At 48.1% G+C, this 17,322-nt stretch overlaps 1 protein-coding gene across 2 annotated transcripts in view; it reads left to right on the forward strand.

Annotated features, from left to right (window-relative positions):
• The window catches only part of MBTPS1 (membrane bound transcription factor peptidase, site 1), a 45,222-nt gene that overhangs the window by 22,917 nt on the left and 4,983 nt on the right, over positions 1 to 17,322 (forward strand). For both annotated transcript variants that reach the window (XM_040253999.1, XM_040254000.1), the window contains 10 exons: positions 909 to 1,070; positions 5,180 to 5,324; positions 8,479 to 8,667; positions 8,880 to 9,052; positions 9,512 to 9,627; positions 10,200 to 10,356; positions 11,048 to 11,172; positions 11,857 to 11,934; positions 14,534 to 14,674; positions 16,461 to 16,592. In XM_040253999.1, the coding sequence (XP_040109933.1) occupies positions 909 to 1,070; positions 5,180 to 5,324; positions 8,479 to 8,667; positions 8,880 to 9,052; positions 9,512 to 9,627; positions 10,200 to 10,356; positions 11,048 to 11,172; positions 11,857 to 11,934; positions 14,534 to 14,674; positions 16,461 to 16,592 (1,418 nt within the window). The remainder of the gene's footprint in view (positions 1 to 908; positions 1,071 to 5,179; positions 5,325 to 8,478; positions 8,668 to 8,879; positions 9,053 to 9,511; positions 9,628 to 10,199; positions 10,357 to 11,047; positions 11,173 to 11,856; positions 11,935 to 14,533; positions 14,675 to 16,460; positions 16,593 to 17,322) is intronic.

Genomic DNA, 17,322 nt, shown 5'->3' on the forward strand with positions numbered 1-17,322 from the left:
AGATGCCAGGCCACAGGGAAGCACTTCCTCAGCTCTGGTCTTAGAGCCCCAGGAGCAGCCGGAGCTGCAGCCTGGTCTTGTTCCGTCCGCAGGAGGGGCAGGGCGTCCGCCTCGGGCTGAGCTGTGAGCAGTTCTTGTTTCTACCAAAAGTTCTACTTTATTCGCACATCTCCTGAAGTCAGATTCCCATCTAGACCTGTTAGCAAAAAACACAGTAACACTCCAAGACCAGGCATCCTCGAAGAAAAATACTTAGCAACTGTGGAGAGAGAATTTTTCTTTACTGTTTACTGGATTTTTTCTCTGCATTTAGGGAATCACAGTTTACTTGTATTAATTACATGTAGGTACACAAACGCACGTGTTTTAATGCTGGTTCTAAAGCAGGCGAGAGTGGGTGCTGCTGCCTGAGTCCAGTTGTGTTCTGATGCTGAGCCCTCCACCAGGCCCGACCCACCAGGGTCTCCAGACAAAACAGACCTGTGGGGCAGTGGGCTTCCCTCCTGGCCATGCCTCTAGGCCATGCAGCATCGAGTGCCTGCTGGACCCACCTCCATCCTCCCCTTCTCCCAGCCAGGCTGTGTCCACCTGTCAGGAACTGTAACTCCTACCTGCAGCCTCTGAGGTCAGCTATATTGAGTTAGTAGGAAAATATGTTTTCCTGGTCAGTTTAGTATGAGCCCAGAGTCCGTGCTCTCACAGCCACTTGGAAGGAGGTAAGTGGTCAGTCCTGAGACAGGAGCAGAAATGAGCATGTTTGCCCTTGTCTTACACAAATTTTACTGAAAATCCCATTAGATATAGAGCAAGGTTGGAGGTCGTGTGGTTGCACTGCTACGGGTCAGGGATGGTCTGGTTTTCCTTCTTTTGCTAAGAGCAGATGAGCAAATATGTGGTTCTCCCCCCAGCACAGTCCAGAAACGTGAACTGGTAAACCCAGCCAGCATGAAGCAGGCCCTGATCGCGTCCGCCCGGCGGCTTCCAGGTGTCAACATGTTTGAGCAAGGCCACGGCAAGCTGGATCTCCTCCGAGCCTATCAGATCCTCAACAGCTACAAGCCCCAGGCCAGGTTGGTGTGCCCGCCTTTCTCCTCTTCCTGGGCTCCCTCAGCGCAGGCTGTTTGCCTCAAAACAGACCCCACCCCACCAGCAAGGCTTGGTGGCCTTGGGGAGCTTCATGCTGCTGCTTCTGTTGGGACACCAGGACCGCTCCCCACTTCCCCACATTTTGCTGCTTGTAATGTCAGTGATTTAAAGTAATGAATTCCTGGTCTTTTTTACTTAGTAAAACTTTTTTTTGAAGTAACCTTAAACTTACAGAAATTTGCAAAAATCATATGGACGTTCTTATATATCATACATCAGGATTCCAGCCCTGCCCTGGCTTTTCTGGTGTTAGCATCTTATGTAACCATCGCACACGCCACATAGCCTAGCAGTTAACAGTGATGCATTACCATCCTCTAACCTGCAGACTGTGTTTGGATTTTGCCCAGATTTTCCCCACCCTGTCCTCAGCCTGGTCCAGGATCCAGGCCGGCATCGGCGTTGCGGTTAGTTGCCACATGTACTTGGTTTTCTCCAGCTGGGCTCATTGGCTCAGTGCCCTTCCTTTTGTTCTTGGCGGTGCTTGTCTGCGTCCTGAGGTTCAGGTGACGTGTCAGGCTGGACCCTTCAGGAAGCAGGCACCAAGAGATCTTCTGGGGGAGGAGGCGGGAGAAATGGGGAGAGGACCCTCACGCCAGCACAGGTCTGAAATCTTTCCTCATCCCAGAGAATCCCTGAATCAAGGTCACTGTTAGAGGAGGCTGAGTCCCCAGGGCAGGGCCGGCTCTGGTGCCCGCTGTGCTCGGTCCCTGGCACAGATGTGGAGTGTCCGGGGCTGGGCAGTGGGAGAGGCGGTGCCAGGGTCCACTGCAGGGGCTCTCTGTCTCTCTGGGACTGCGAAGTGTCTTGGACACTTGAAGATGATCTTGTTTCTTGCCATACCTTCCGTCACTACGTTTAGTATCCTTAGATGGTTCTTTCCTGTACTGGTTCTTATATAGAGGTTGCCCCTGGCGATTTTTGCTTCTCTCATTCCTTGTGCATTTATTAACTGAAATTCTGCTGTAAGGAAGTGCTGTCCTCCTCTCTTATTATTTCAGTTACATCAGCATGGACAGAGATCCTTGTTTCACTCTGACTATAATCTGTTAATGTCTTTGTTTATTCATTGCTCCTGTTGTCCCAGATTTGGCTCTCTGGAGTTCCTTCTCTTTGGCTCCTGTGTCTTTTCAGCATGTCTCCATCATTGTCCACTGGCAGCATTTCTACGCCCACTGTGGGTATCAGTTCTGTCCAAGCAGCCCTGGTCCTTCAGTTGGAGAGTGGGGTTTAGAAATGGACTCCTGGCTCCAGGTGTGCTTTTGGTGGCTGTGCTCCTGCTTGTTTCTCAGTCCTTCCTACAGACTGAGCTGGCGAGTGTCCGCATACATACTTCTGTACCTTTTCTGTGTCTGTGATGCCACCTGTCTCCCGTCCCACTCACGGCCCTCAGAGTCTTCTCGCTGGTTGTCCTTCTCTAGCAGCAGGCAGCCTGGCTGTCACTCTTCACCGTGTCTCTGTTGACTCGGTCCTAGGACGCACACGTGGAAAGTTTTAGAGCTGTAAATCGTACCCTGGTGAACACAAGTTTACTCCCTAGAGGATGACAGTTGTGGGTAGTTCTTTTTAGATTTATAGAACGTGCAGGCCAGGAAGCAACAGTTAGAACTGGACATGGAACAGACCGGTTCCAAATAGGAAAACGAGTATGTCAAGGCTGTATATTGTCACCCTGCTTATTTAACTTATGTGTAGAGTACATCATGAGAAACGCTGGACTGGAAGAAACACAAGCTGGAATCAAGATTGCCAGGAGAAATATCAATAACCTCAGATATGCAGATAACACCACCCTTACGGCAGAAAGTGAAGAGGAACTAAAAAGCCTCTTGATGAAAGTCAAAGAGAAGAGCAAAAAAGTTGGCTTAAAGCTCAACATTCAGAAAACGAAGATCATGGCATCCGGTCCCATCACTCCATGGGAAATAGATGGAGAAACAGTGGAAACAGTGTCAGACTTTATTTTTTGGGGCTCGAAAATCACTGCAGATGGTGATTGCAGCCGGGAAATTAAAAGACGCTTACTCCTTGGAAGAAAAGTTATGACCAACCTAGATAGCATATTCAAAAGCAGAGACATTACTTTGCCGACTAAGGTCTGTCTAGTCAAGGCTATGGTTTTTCCACTGGTCATGTATGGATGTGAGAGTTGGACTGTGAAGAAGGCTGAGCGCCAAAGAATTGATGCTTTTGAACTGTGGTGTTGGAGTGTTGGAGAAGACTCTTGAGAGTCCCTTGGACTGCAAGGAGATCCAACCAGTCCATTCTGAAGGAGATGGGCCCTGAGATTTCTTTGGAAGGAATGATGGTAAAGCCGAAACTCCAGCACTTTGGCCACCTCATGTGAAGAGTTGACTCATTGGAAAAGACTGTGATGCTGGGAGGGACTGGGGGCAGGAGGAGAAGGGGACGACCGAGGATGAGATGGCTGGATGGCATCACTGACTCGATGGATGCGACTCTGAGTGAACTCCGGGAGTTGGTGATGGACAGGGAGGCCTGGCGTGCTGCGATTCATGGGGTCACAAAGACTCGGACACGACTGAGCGACTGAACTGAACTGAACTGAATCATATTGTTAGTGACCTCAGTTCATTTCTTTTCTTCCTCCCCACCAGGCCCTGTCAGTCTGATTTTGCCTTTTATTTTCAGTATAGTTGAGTTCACTGGTTAGTATGTGTATTTCTTTTTGGATTCCCACTACATTCTGGTTGATTCAGCTGGTTACGTATTGCATTGTGAAAGAGGACGGTGACTCTAAGGCCAGAGTGTGCCTGGCCAGTTGTGGTCCTCCCATCCCTCTGTTCTGCCCCCCCGCCCCTCTGCTCCCACAGGTAACAAGGCCAGGTGTTTTTGATTTATCCTTCTTGAATTTCTTTTTTCACAAATGAGCAGATACATATCTATCTTCTTATATATCCCCTTTGTTACATGAAGGATACATTATTATAAATACTGTTTTATAGTTTTTTCATGTAAAGGTGTTTCACAGAGATCTTGCTTCTCCTTTTTTATAGCTTCCTAGTGTGGATACCTTTGTGTATTCAAGTACGTGTCTATATATGGGCATTTAAAATGTTGTCAGTATTTTGTCATTTTAAGCTGCTTGTGTCTGTGTGTCCTAGTTTTGTTGGAGTTGTGTCTGTAGGGAAGATTCCTAGAAGCAGCGTCGCTGGGTCCAGGCTGTGAGCAGAGGGTGCCCGGGGGTACCGCTGGCCTGTCTGACACATGGGAAGTGCTCCCTCAGGGTTGCTTTTATTTGCAGTTCTCAGGCTGTGAGTGAGTTTAAACACTGTTTGTAGGTAAGAACTTTTTCTGTATCTTTCCTGTGAAGTGTTTGTTCATTTCTTTCACCCATTTTTCTTTTTATGGGGTTTTCGTCCCTTGGTTTAAGTGTTGTTTACATATTAGGGTAAGTAACCCTTTGCTGCAGGTATTTCTCCCAGTTTGTTAGCTGCCTTTTGTCATAAAAGTGTTTCTGGCCGTGCGGTCTTTTTTGTTCTAACTGCTGTGTTAGTTTGTCCGTTGTTGTTTTTGCCTCTGGATTTTGAGGCACATGCCCTGAGGTAAAGGAGAGACTCACCCCTGTTTTCTTCTACTTGTTTGCTTTCTTTTATTTACTTGAGACTGTTCCATTTGGGGTTTACTCCAATATGTATGGTGTGAGTTGTGAATCTAATTTTATCTTTTACCAAATGGCCACCCATTTATCCCAGGTCCAGTTATTAAAAAGTCCATCTTTGCCCCATGACTTGAGACTGAGTCCAGGTCTGCCCTGGGGCCGCTCACGCACTTGTTCCTCGCCAGCTGCAGGCTCCAGGCTCGTGGGGCAGAGGTGATGCCCACGCACACCACTGTGCCGCGGGCGAGGCCGGCTGGCCTGGAGGCCTCCTCACCGCAGGGAGTGCTGTGAGGCCAGGTTCCCGGACCCTGGCTGAGGCTCAGGTCCGCCCTGATGACGCTTTCCTGCGGTTGTGTCCCGTCATTGCCTTCTCCGACTCTGTCTGCTGCAACGCTGTCCTGTCTGTTTCAGTTTGAGCCCCAGCTACATCGACCTGACCGAGTGTCCTTACATGTGGCCCTACTGCTCCCAGCCTATCTACTATGGGGGCATGCCGACTATCGTCAACGTCACCATCCTCAATGGCATGGGAGTCACGGGGAGGATCGTGGACAAGGTGAGACTGCCCTCTGGCTGCCGGGGACCTAGATGTGGCCCAGACTTCCTCCTGTCCACGGCTGGGAATGGGAAGCAGGGGTTTGTTCTCCCCTGAGGCCTTTACGGATAAGTCAGAGATACAGTGATGAGACCAATTTGCTATGGTTATACTAGGCATTTTGAGTTTGGTTCCTGAATCAGCTAATTGCATTTGAGTCTTCATCTTAACAGTTAATCACTGATAATTAAAGGCCCACTTGTAATTATTTTATTGTTTAATGAGTACACATGGGCGTTTGTATTTAGAAGGTATGGTCTTTATTTGAATTTTGTTTTTATAATTTGTTTTACACTTTATATATAAACATTATCACAACAATAAAGGATAGGGAAAAAGAACAGAAAAATGATTTTAGCCTCAGACATGAACAGAACCACTGGTAAAAAAAAGTTCAAGTCATATTTTGTAACAAATTACTGTAGTTGTTTAAATAAGTGTATTTAAATTGATTCAATGCCTGTCGACACTGTGTCATCCTTTCATCTCACTTCTGTCTTTTTGGCTGTGCTCAGTCTTTGCTGCTGTGCACAGGCTTTCTCTAGTTACTGCCAGCAGGGGCCACTGGAGTTGCAGTGTGCAGGCTTCTCGTTTCGGTGCCTTCTGCTGCAGAGCGCAGGCTCCAGTGCACGCGGGCTTCAGTGGTTGTGGCGCACAGGCCTAGGTGCCCTGAGGCACACGGAAACTTCCCAGACCAGGATTGGAACCTGTGTCCCCTGCGCTGGCAGGCAGATTTTTAACCACTAGGCCACCAGGATTGGTGCAGAATGTCTTGATGGCAGGATTTCACTTTTCATGAAGCTATCACAGAAAGTACTTTTTTTTTTTTATTCTTTTTGTTACTTTTTGGCCACAGTGTGTCATGTAGGGTCTTAGTTCTCTGACCAGGAGTTGAACCCAAGCTCCCTGCAGTGGAAGCACACTGCCAGGGAAATCCCCAGACAGTACATTTCTTTTGATTTTGTGAGATTAATAAAAGTCAGTTGCCTGGGAGGGGAAAAAAAAGAATCTTTTCTATCCCTTATCTGAAAAGGATATTTTTAGTTATCTTTGTGTGGGTAGGCAAAAATTTAGTCTTTTTTTTTTTTCAATTTTCACATTAAAGCATTTTTAAAAATGTTATTCTATATAAGCGCTAGCGTTAATGGTCGTTCACCATTACATGGAACTGCTAAGTCATAACTTGCTTACTGTGCTTACTTGAACAAGGTGATTTCACCTGTAAATACCTCACTGAATATTTTTGTATGTTTGGTTTTCTTTTGTTCTGAATTACATTCTTAACATAATTTCCCTGGGTTAGAATTCCAAGTAAGAGGACATGAATGTTACTGTGGCTCTTGGGACATAATACCAAATGGTTTCCAGAAGAGGTCCATCACCTGAGGCTGCCACTGATGGTGTACAGAGTGGGGGTGTCTGGTGGTACATTCTTTTTTCCCAATTGCATGGAAGTTTAAAAAACGGAGATAAAATTTACATGCCATGCAATGCTACCCTTTTAAATTGTGCATTTCAGTGGGTATTACTATATTTGCAAATAGTTATGTTAAGTCTCATACTGTGTAATTCTGGAACATTTTCATCACTCGAAGGAGAGACCCTTGTTAACACTTCCCATTGCCTCCGCCTCAGACCCTGACAACTCCTAATGCACTTTGTCTCCATGGAGTTACCTTTTCTGGACGGTTCCTATGAACGGAATCATACGTTTCGTGGTCTTTGTGACTGGCCTCTTTGACTGAGTGCAGTGTCTTTAAAAGAGGCTCATCCACACTGCAGTGTGTCAGTGCTTCACTCCTTCTCGTGCCTTCTTGTGTGGATAGACCCGGCATCGTCAGTTGATGAGCCTTTCGTTTTTATGTGGTTCATCTTATAACTTTAACTCTATAGGGGATAGCGGGTACCTTGTTTAATGTGTGCTTTTCCGGTTGCTGATGAGTTGGGGATCTGCATGTTTGTTTCTGATTCTGTGTCTCTTATGTGAATTAGCTTTTCATTTCTTGACCCGTTGTTTGTCAGAGTCTAGGTTGTCCTTGTCATTGTCACTCCGGTGTTGAGTGTCATGCTGAAAGATGGCCGAAATTACTGGGTTTTGTCTCTTTAATATTAGAAGTGGCTTAAAAATTTGGGGTAAGGGGGTGGTTTGGTAAAGGTTTCACTTTTTCATGTAGATGTTATTTTCATCTTTTATGATTATTTCTGTTTCAAAAACTAGAAACTCATCTCTCCAGAAATATAAGAAAATTTCAGTTTTATTTTTGACTCACTTTTCTTTTATGCTTGTTAAATATTTAATGTTTTCATCTGTATTGAGTCAATCTGATGAGATGGATGAGAGTTCATTTTTTTCTCAGTTGTTAACCAGCAGTCTCAAAATAACTTATTCAAAATCCCTGTCCTTTCTCATTGTCTGTGATACTGTATCCCATGAATATTTTTCTTCTTTTCACGGTTGTTTTTTTTTTTAATATGCTTACCCTCCTGGGAAGTATATGACTGTTCTCTGGCTTGTGAGGGAGTTAGCTTGAAGGACTGGTTCATTGTGAGAGCCACTGTCTGTCTCCCCTTTCAGGCTTCCCTTCTTCCTCGAGCCTGGAGAGCCTGGCGGGTGGTCTCCTTCACAGCGTGGCCAGCTCTCTTTGGGGCTCCTGGGCCCCTGCCTGCCCAGTCACTGACCTTGGAATCTAATTGGTCACAATTTACATCTGTGTCTTTTTTATTATTTTATTCCTTTAAGTAGTTTGGTTCTTTAAGCACACAGCTGAGATCTAACCCCACATTTGAGCATTTTCTTTTATGTTAATAATCTGTCAGAAACAAGTTCTTTGTCAAACCATGTGTGTCCCCATCCCTTCCTTTGTTAAAGCTTGGAGGGGAGGAAATTTTTCTTTAAAACTGAAGTTTGTCAAAACAAGTGTTTTGTCAAAAATAGTGTTTCTAGGCTTTTCTAGTGGATGATGGTCCAGACCCAGCCTGGGCAGCCTTGGTTACAGGCTGCTCAGTGTCTGTGTACATTTCACTTCGCCTGTTTAGTGGAGTGTTTCTCAGACACCGACGTTGGTAAGTTGGGAACCGAGCTTCTCACCCAGGCCTCTGCCTCTTCCTCCTGCAGCCCGAGTGGCAGCCCTACTTACCGCAGCACGGAGACAACATCGAGGTCGCTTTCTCCTACTCCTCAGTGCTGTGGCCCTGGTCCGGCTACCTGGCCATTTCCCTTTCTGTCACCAAGAAGGCTGCCTCCTGGGAAGGCGTTGCACAGGGGCACGTCACGGTCACCGTGGCTTCCCCGGCAGAGGTGGACGTACGTGTGCCTGGGGCTGGTGGGGAGGTGGCCGTGGGCTGAGCGCCGGGCACTCGGGTGTGAGGCACAGGCCATGTGGGTCCTGGCCTGGCGAGCATCTGGGGGCATGGCCTGCACGGTGAAGAGGCCGTGGGCTGTTTCGTGCCACGTTTCTGGCATAAAACGTTTCTTCTGAGCAGAAGGGGCATTTCAGAATTCTTCTCTTCCTTCAGTCAAACAGTGGTGCAGAACAGACGTCCACAGTGAAGCTGCCGATCAAGGTGAAGATCATCCCCGCCCCTCCCCGGAGCAAGCGCGTCCTCTGGGACCAGTACCACAACCTGCGCTACCCGCCCGGCTATTTCCCCCGGGACAACCTGAGGATGAAGAATGACCCTCTGGACTGGTGAGCCCATCACCCATGCCCTGTCCTTCCCTGGCTAGGCTGGGGTGGGAGGGAGGGTGACCTGTGGCAGGCACGTAAGGCTGCCTATGTGGCCACCGCGGTTCACTGCCAGCACCTCTGCTTGCCCGTGCTGAGTTTGTGCAGCACGGCTGGCTGCTTGCTGGCCTTTTACGTCTGTGCCCCCACTAAAGTGATGCTCCGGTGCACTTGACAAAACACGTCTTCGGCTATGTCTTCCCGTCGTCTTCTCTCCTTCGTGTCTGTGCTATGCAGGTAATTTTCTGTTACCACTACTTGGTATGCAGCCCAGGGCGAGTTGGTCTGAAAGGCTGGCTTTTGTGCCAGTGGACCAGCCCTCTGGGCAGTGAAACTGCTCCTTTGGAAGTGAACCCCGTGGCCATGTGGCCTTCAGTCCGTGGAAGGACTAGGAGGGTTAGTGCTGGGCTTCCTCTGTCTCAGGAACGGTGACCACATCCACACCAACTTCAGGGACATGTACCAGCACCTGAGGAGCATGGGCTACTTCGTCGAAGTCCTCGGCTCCCCCTTCACGTGTTTTGATGCTAATCAGTACGGTGAGCGATGCGAGGTGCTGGCAGGCTGCCCCGCTTGGCTGGGGATGGGTGAGGCCAGGCTAGGGTCTGTGCTCCTGACATTCAGCTGAAATGTGAAACTCTCAGGATCACTGGGGACAAGGACATTTGGTACAGTTTCGTTATATTAGCATCAACATTATTGACTGGGTGATTTTTGCAGAAAGTAACGCCTGTGGCCTATGATTTGTTATGTAAGTGAAAATTGAAAGATTCCAGTCAGTAATGTTCGAGTAACAAAATATGTATTATTAATACGTTTCTGGTCAATAAGTTGTTGATTTTTTTTTTTAATCAAAGAAATTCTAGCACAGAATTTTGCTTCTTTTTGAGTAAGTGAAATATCCTCATGTAGGTCATCACCAGTGAAACAGGCCATAGCTGGCCAGTGTCCACGTGCTTTCGGACCCTGATCCTTTCTTTTACATCCCCTTCTGACGTGGACTAGGGGCACAGGACAAAATATTAGAAGCCAGTAACTGGAGATACTGAGGCCAGTGTAAAACCATATGTCTGAAATGGTGAGATGACCGTTTCTCACTCCTGTCCCTCAGGAACGTTGCTCATGGTGGACAGTGAGGAAGAGTACTTCCCGGAGGAGGTGGCCAAGCTGCGGAGGGATGTGGACAACGGCCTCTCACTCATTGTCTTCAGTGACTGGTACAACACATCCGTGATGAGGAAAGTCAAGTTTTATGATGAAAACACGAGGTACTGACACGAATTGGATAAGAAATTTGACTTTATAGGAATTAAATCCCACCCAGCAGAGGCCTAGAGTGATGACCTTTCTGGCCATCAAGCAGGTTCAGACTCCTGGTTAGGGCAAGATCTCCTTTGGCAGAGATGTTCTTGAAAGTCAGATGCTCATTGAACCAAGTGCTAGTTGAAAGGGTTCATTGTTTTTGTTGATCTTAAGACACTGGAGCCTTAATTTTCTGTTTATTCTTTTCTGTTCTTCCATCTCTCGTTTACTGTATATGTTTAAATGCACCAAAAGACCTGTTATTTAAAGAACCTTGCAGTAGATGGTTATGGATGACAAATTTTCCAGTATATTATGAATGTCTCATCCTTATGATACATGGTCGTTCTTCGGAGTCTGTGACTTGAACTTCATAAGCTTCCTTCTTCCTTCACTGAGCCTCTCAAGGTGTAGGCTTTATATGCATGTGTTTATGTTAAATGTGGTACATTTCATGAAATAAATTGGGCTTCGGTTTATTCTGTACCCTGGTTGGAGCATTTACATTGTGCTGTTATTCAAACCTGGACAGTTAATTTTAGGTGAAGCCTAGTGTGGATGGAGTGGCCTCTGGTGGGAGAAATCGGTTTTCTCACAAAATATGATGGGTTTGTGGGATGCCTCAAGTGCCTCATGAAGGCCCTGTCCCTGTCATAGGCAGTGGTGGATGCCGGACACCGGAGGAGCCAACGTCCCAGCCCTGAACGAGCTGCTGTCAGTCTGGAACATGGCGTTCAGCGATGGCCTGTACGAGGGGGACTTTACCTTGGCGAACCATGACAGTAAGGTTTTGTGTTTGCTTTTAGTAGGTCTCGTCATTCCCAGAGGTGGGCTAGCAGATGCCGTGTGTCTTTGAAGTCTTGAGTTTTTCAGAGAGAGAGAAAATAATGTGCTGTCACCTAAATATGCAAGACCTGTGGAGAGAACTGAGCAGTGTCTGCACAGAGACACCTGCAATTCTGGGTGCTCCCCCTAGTCTTTGTCCAGATTTGGGAGATAAAATACCTCCTGTCAGCATTCCTAGTTTTGGTTCTCTGTGTTCTGTATATTCCCAAATAAGGAACACTCTGCAGGTCCCTGATTATTTATGAAATTCTATTTATGAAATAACATTGCATACCTCACTTAAGAAGTACCCCACTTCGTTCTGGTGACTAAGTTTCTGAAACAGCGTCTTGAGCATTATTCACTAACTGCTGTTCCTGACTTAGGTTGTCCCGAGTCTGACAGCTCCGATTTCTTTAATCTGCCCAGAAACCTTAGATTAATAGCATAATTTAGCTTGAATTTTGAGATTATTACTTGTAGTCTGTGTGACCAGCCAATAATAATAGCTCCTCTCTTAAGATCAGGAATGGTTTTAGTAAATACATAATGTCTAAAACATGCATACAGGTAAATGAACAGCTGCTGCTGAATGCCTTCAGTGTTTCCAGGTTCTAACTGTGAATGGCTGTTTATTGTAGTGTATTACGCGTCAGGGTGCAGCATTGCTAAATTTCCAGAAGATGGCATCGTGATAACACAGACATTTAAGGACCAAGGTACGGAATATGCTGTTCATATGCTTTTTGGTTTCTCTTTTTCTTTCTTTTTAATTTTTAATCACAGTTTTATTACATATAAATCACCTACCATATGGAGGAGGGCATGGCAACTCACTCTAGTTTTCTTGCCTGGAGAACACCATGGACAGAGGAGCCTGGCGGGTTACAGTCCATGGAGTCACAAAGAGTTGGACATGACTAAAACGACTTAGCACGCATGCGTGCACCTACCATAACATTCGCTCTTTTAAAGTCTACGGTTCAGTGATTTTTTTGTATATTCACAAGTTGTGCAGTCATCACCACCACCTAGTCCCAGAACATTTTCATCACCAGAAAAGAAGTCCATTCTCCATTAGCAGTTTGGATTTTTAAAAAATTCATCACAGTGTTTGTATGGTACTTCAGGTAAGATGTCTGTGTGATGATTCTGGAGGTACCTAGGAAGGTTCAACCATCTTTTGCTGATAATTAGAATACGTGGGTAGTGAGCACTGCAAAGTAAGTTGATTTTCCTATAGGAGAAGAGGGTATTGGTAAGGGTTTTTTGTGTTTTTTTTTTAAACTACCTTCAAAGTTGCTTGAAATTTTTGTTACTATTTATGAATTGTTCTGCTCTGTGATTGCCAGATGACTAAAATTTTAGAGAAATGTTAACTGTTTTGAATGTCTTAACTACGTGAAGATAAAGAATATTGTAATACAAAGTCATCTCCTAAGATTCTGTGAAGAGTTAGAAGGGAGGAAAGGTCTTTGCTTTCAGTTGCTCTTTTCTAACCCTGGAAGGTCAACCATGCTGTGTCCCCAGCGTCGGTGCTATGACCGTGCTCGGCTCACAGAGCAGACGGTGCAGGGGAGCTGGGGAGCCTGGGTGCTTCTGCCCTTCCTGCAGGCGCTACCGCCCCCGTCCTGCCCAGAGTGGTCGTCCTGTAGCCCTGCGCTCCCGAGCCAGGGTCCGCACCGCACATCTCTCCCCTGCGAGGTTATTGCATGGCCACATGATGGGCACTTGCAGACTGGATCCGTGTCCTCGTGCAGGTTGATGTTTCTCTTGTGTTTCAGAAAGGCAGGCCCCCTTCATTGGGATGTTTGTCATTTTCTGTGGTTGAAGTCAGGGACAGTTTCATTAATAGAAAATGACAAGTCAGGATTTCTCACTCATGTGTTTGCATTTGCAAGGTGAAATTTACTTCTGTGTTGTTTCGAAGGGGCTCCTTCCATCCAGTCAAGGAAAAGTCAGTCAATGAGGAGTTCTGTGTTCATAAGATTATGTTTTAACTTTTAAGCACGTGTATGATCCTGTCTTCCCAGTCCCTTGGCACACTGTACTGTGTCTTAGTGATTCTTTCTAAGCTCCATTGTTCACCAGGCCGTGTCGCCTTCTGGACACCCCCTCCACCCCCAGGTGAAGGCTGTGGACTCCTTGTTAGCCTCTTGCCGTCTGGTAGCTCTTCATTTTGGGGGGGAGAGGAAGTAGGTTAAGGGTGCATACTTTACTTTGGTGTTCTGCTAGTCTGAAAATAAAGATTAATTACCTTGGAATCCTTTTTAAAGGGCTTTTTATTTCCAAACAGGCTTTAGGTTGCTTGAATAATCTTGCGGGTACAAAATAGGAATTTAAAAATCTGGGTTATGCTGGATCAAAAAGGACCTTGTTGTCGGAGGCAAAACCCTGTCAGACCCCGAGGCCAGGCTGCACTTGCCTTGCTTTGTGTGTTTCACTGCCCTGTCTCTCCCTCTGACGAAGAAAAGCCTGTTTCCCTTCCGCGGGGTTCCTGGGGGCTTATACGCAGAGCATAGGAAGCTCTGCGTCCCTGTAGACATATGCTCTAGAGTTACTGGTGCGGTAGGTGCTGGATGCAGACGTGCGTCATCTCGGTGTGCGGCTGCATGTGCTTCAGGGGCCAAGGCTCTGCTTACGAGCTGGTGTCACTGGCAGCAGCTGCCATGGCGTCTGTGCAGGGTCGTCCTGGTTCAGTTGATGTTGTGAATTGTCATCGGTTTGGGCAGAGGCGAGACAGCTCTGCTGTTGGAGCATTTGTACTGTGTCTGTGAGACTCATGTAACAGATACCTTAAATCAGAAATACGTGGGCATGTGTTCTGAAGATGAGTGTCATTGTCGTAGCTTTTGTTACTAAACATGAAGCCTGGGCATCAGTGTGTATAACTGTGTGCATAGGTACCTGTGTGTTGAGGGGGCACTGGCCCTTGTGTGTATGTAGTCTGAAGACATAGCCTCTTAGCATAATAAGGGACAAAAATTTGTGCTTGGGGCATGAAAAGAGAGAAGTGATGCCTTTAAAGCTGTGAATACCATGTATCACCATTTCAGGTGAAAATTGAAAAGGAGGATTATGGGAATATACATACACACATAGGCACGAATTTTGCTACAACCCAAATTAGTGGCACTTTATACATTGTTTTCTTCTCCTAAAAGTTTGCACTGTTGTGACTCCATGTTAGATCTTACTGTGATTTTTTTTTTTTCCTTCTCTTTTGTCATGTGGACTAAATGTCAACTTAAGGGACAGGTGGGAAGTGCTTCATTTCCTCGCGGAAGTTCTCACTCCTGTTTTGTTGTGTTGTTTCAGGACTAGAGGTCTTGAAGCAGGAAACGGTGGTGGTTGAAAACGTCCCCATTTTGGGGCTGTACCAGCTCCCAGCTGAGGGCGGCGGCCGTGTCGTGCTGTATGGAGACTCCAACTGCTTGGACGACAGTCACCGGCAGAAGGGTGAGCAGTGGTGCTGCTGAGCGGGTGGGCTCGGTGGCCGTGACGTTCCCACTTTCTGTCCTGGTCCCCGAACAGGCCCCCGTGAGGTGCTGATGAACAGGTAGAGGCTGCTCGGGATGTTTCGATAGGTATTTTGGGCCAGACGTGTTTAATAAGCAAAACAAAACTTTGTGGCCTTCCAGAGAGGCTGGCAGATGGCAAACCCACCATGTGTGGGTGGGAGGCTGTTTACCTGTCTCTGCCCTCTCTGACTTCCTCTCTGGCATCTGTGTCTCTGGCACTACTCTGCAGGTCCCCTCTTGCATCTGACCACCCCTTTCGTGCAGGCTCAGCACTTGGCCCTCATGCCAGACCTGGGAGTTTTGGCTGTTGTGAGGGGTGTGTGGTATCATTGTTGGGTGTGGGGGTGGCAGAGAGGGGGCACCTAGTCCTTAGAACCCCTCTTTAGCACCCCTCTTTTCCAGCATCTCTTGATGAGTCCACATTTGAAGGATGAGCTTGGACACAGACTTGTCTTTCTCTTGCTTTGTAAAGGAGGGGTGGATGGGTGTGAGTGTTCTGTCTCTGCTGAGGGGAGACAACAAGACCAGAACCAGAACCTGGTCTTCGGGGGCAGGGGGGCAGGGGGAGGCGTGTCCTCATGGGCAGGTGGTGACCAGGTTTCATGGGAGGGGGCAAGGTGGCCTGAGCATAGCTGGCCTCCTACCTGGGGTGCACCTCTCCCCCTGTCTCTCTCTCCCTGTGCCCTCTCTGTGATGTGAAGGTTAAGTAACTGCATTCCTAGCATTTCACGTAAAGCATTAGAATATTGTTTTGTTTTTTTTTTTTAATAAAAATCAAAAGTGAAGGTTAAAGTTATAGTTGAAAGAAGATTAATGTTTTATTTCTGTAGAGACTGTCGTTGCAGACCTGAGGTCTTGGGAAGCGTCTTTATTGGCCCTGTCAGTGGTTGGGGGCCTGTCCTGTCCCACACTCCCTGTGGCTACCTGGAGGAGCTTTTGGGGCCGTGAGCACTTGACTCGAGCTCCGTTGGGGGACAGGCGCTTCCTGCCATCCCCTCCTTTCTGTGAGCCGCCTCCTGTCTGTGCTGGTTTTGGGGGAAGTGGCAGCTGCGGGGAGAAGCTGGTGGGGGCAGTGATCCAGGTTTAGCCAGTGCAGCTCCTCGGTCTCGGAGAGGAAAGTCCATCCACTTGGCCCCATGAGGGGATTGTTGAGCACAGCCTGGCACAGGACTTGCAGTGACGTCCCCAGGAGAACTGTCATCCTACTCTGTGGCTGGGGCCACCAACTCAGGGCAGCCCAAACCATTAGACTGCGCCTGCACTGACCTTGAGCCCACCTCTCCGGACACACGTGGTGGTCCTGGCTCTGCCCTGAGATCTGGGCTCTCCCCTCCTCCAGGACAGCCTGCGGGCGCTGGCCGGGGTCAGCTCCTCACTCTCCCCTCCTCGGCAGGCCCCCTGTTCTGAAGCAGCACTTGTTCCCGTGCTGCCATGTGGCCCTGCTGTCCCTGTAGCGGCCCCACCCGTCCTCGTCAGAGCCGGGGGGGTGCCTGGGCAGTGCGTGCAGCCCCGAGCCTGTGGGCCAGCCTGGCTGAGCCTGGGGCCTTGAAAGGAGGCCCTGTGGGCAGCCGATGACCAAGATGACATGAGCGTCTCAGCAAGGCCGTGCTGGGACCTGATCTTTTCCCGCCCTATTTCCCCATTGTTCGGGGCTCACTTTAGTTTTCCTGTAGAGGCTGCTTTAAACTGTCGACTTCCTAAGCAGTGTGTTGTTTACCCTGCAGACTGCTTCTGGCTCCTGGATGCGCTCCTGCAGTTCACGTCGTATGGGGTGACGCCCCCCAGCCTCAGCCACTCAGGGGCTCGGCAGCGCCCCCCCAGTGGAGCAGGCTCGGCAGCCCCAGAGAGGATGGAAGGTGAGTGGCCTCGGAGGTGGGGGTTCTGGGGTGCAGACTCACTTGAAACGACGTGGCTTCGGGGCTCTGGAGAGGAGTAGTCAGCAGGTCTGCACAGTCACTAGGTACCAGGCGCTGGGCCAGGGTGGCTTCACAGGGACTATTCTCTGAGTCCTCTTAGAACCTGGAAAGCAGATACTTCTTCCAAGTCCATGAAAGAGATGGGCCCAGGTCCCCCAGCAGCGGGCCACTCAGCGGAGCCCGGTCTGCAAGCCTTCACAGCCTGAGCTCCGCCTCCCCCAGACTGTCCTTGGACGCATGGTGTGAGCCGGTGTAGTTCTGACCTTCCCACTGGCCTCATTTAAGGAGTAAAAAGAAACGGGAAGTTCCTTGTGATAAAACTGTACAGCCCCAGTCCCCAGAATATTATTATTTAAATGTGTGGTACCTAGCCTCTCAGTTGTTCAGTAGCCATGTGTGGGCAATGGCTACAGTAAGGGGCAGCATGAATCTGAGAAATAAAAGGAATTTGGAATTTTGAAAATGGAGATTTTCTTTTTGGCCTGAGCATTAAGTATTTGAAGAGATGCTGTTTCCGTGAGGCGTATCTACAGGTTAGACTCCTGGAGTGTAGGCACGTATGTGTGATTACGGGCATGAGGGGCCCGGCTGCTGCTGTGCGTGCAGTGTGGCCGCTTTAGAGGAAGCAACGACTAACGAAGTCTCTTTCTCCCCTGCCTCCTAACAACGA

Source organism: Oryx dammah, unplaced genomic scaffold (genome assembly GCF_014754425.2).
Source record: "Oryx dammah isolate SB20612 unplaced genomic scaffold, SCBI_Odam_1.1 HiC_scaffold_13, whole genome shotgun sequence".
Taxonomy (NCBI): Eukaryota; Metazoa; Chordata; class Mammalia; order Artiodactyla; family Bovidae; genus Oryx; species Oryx dammah.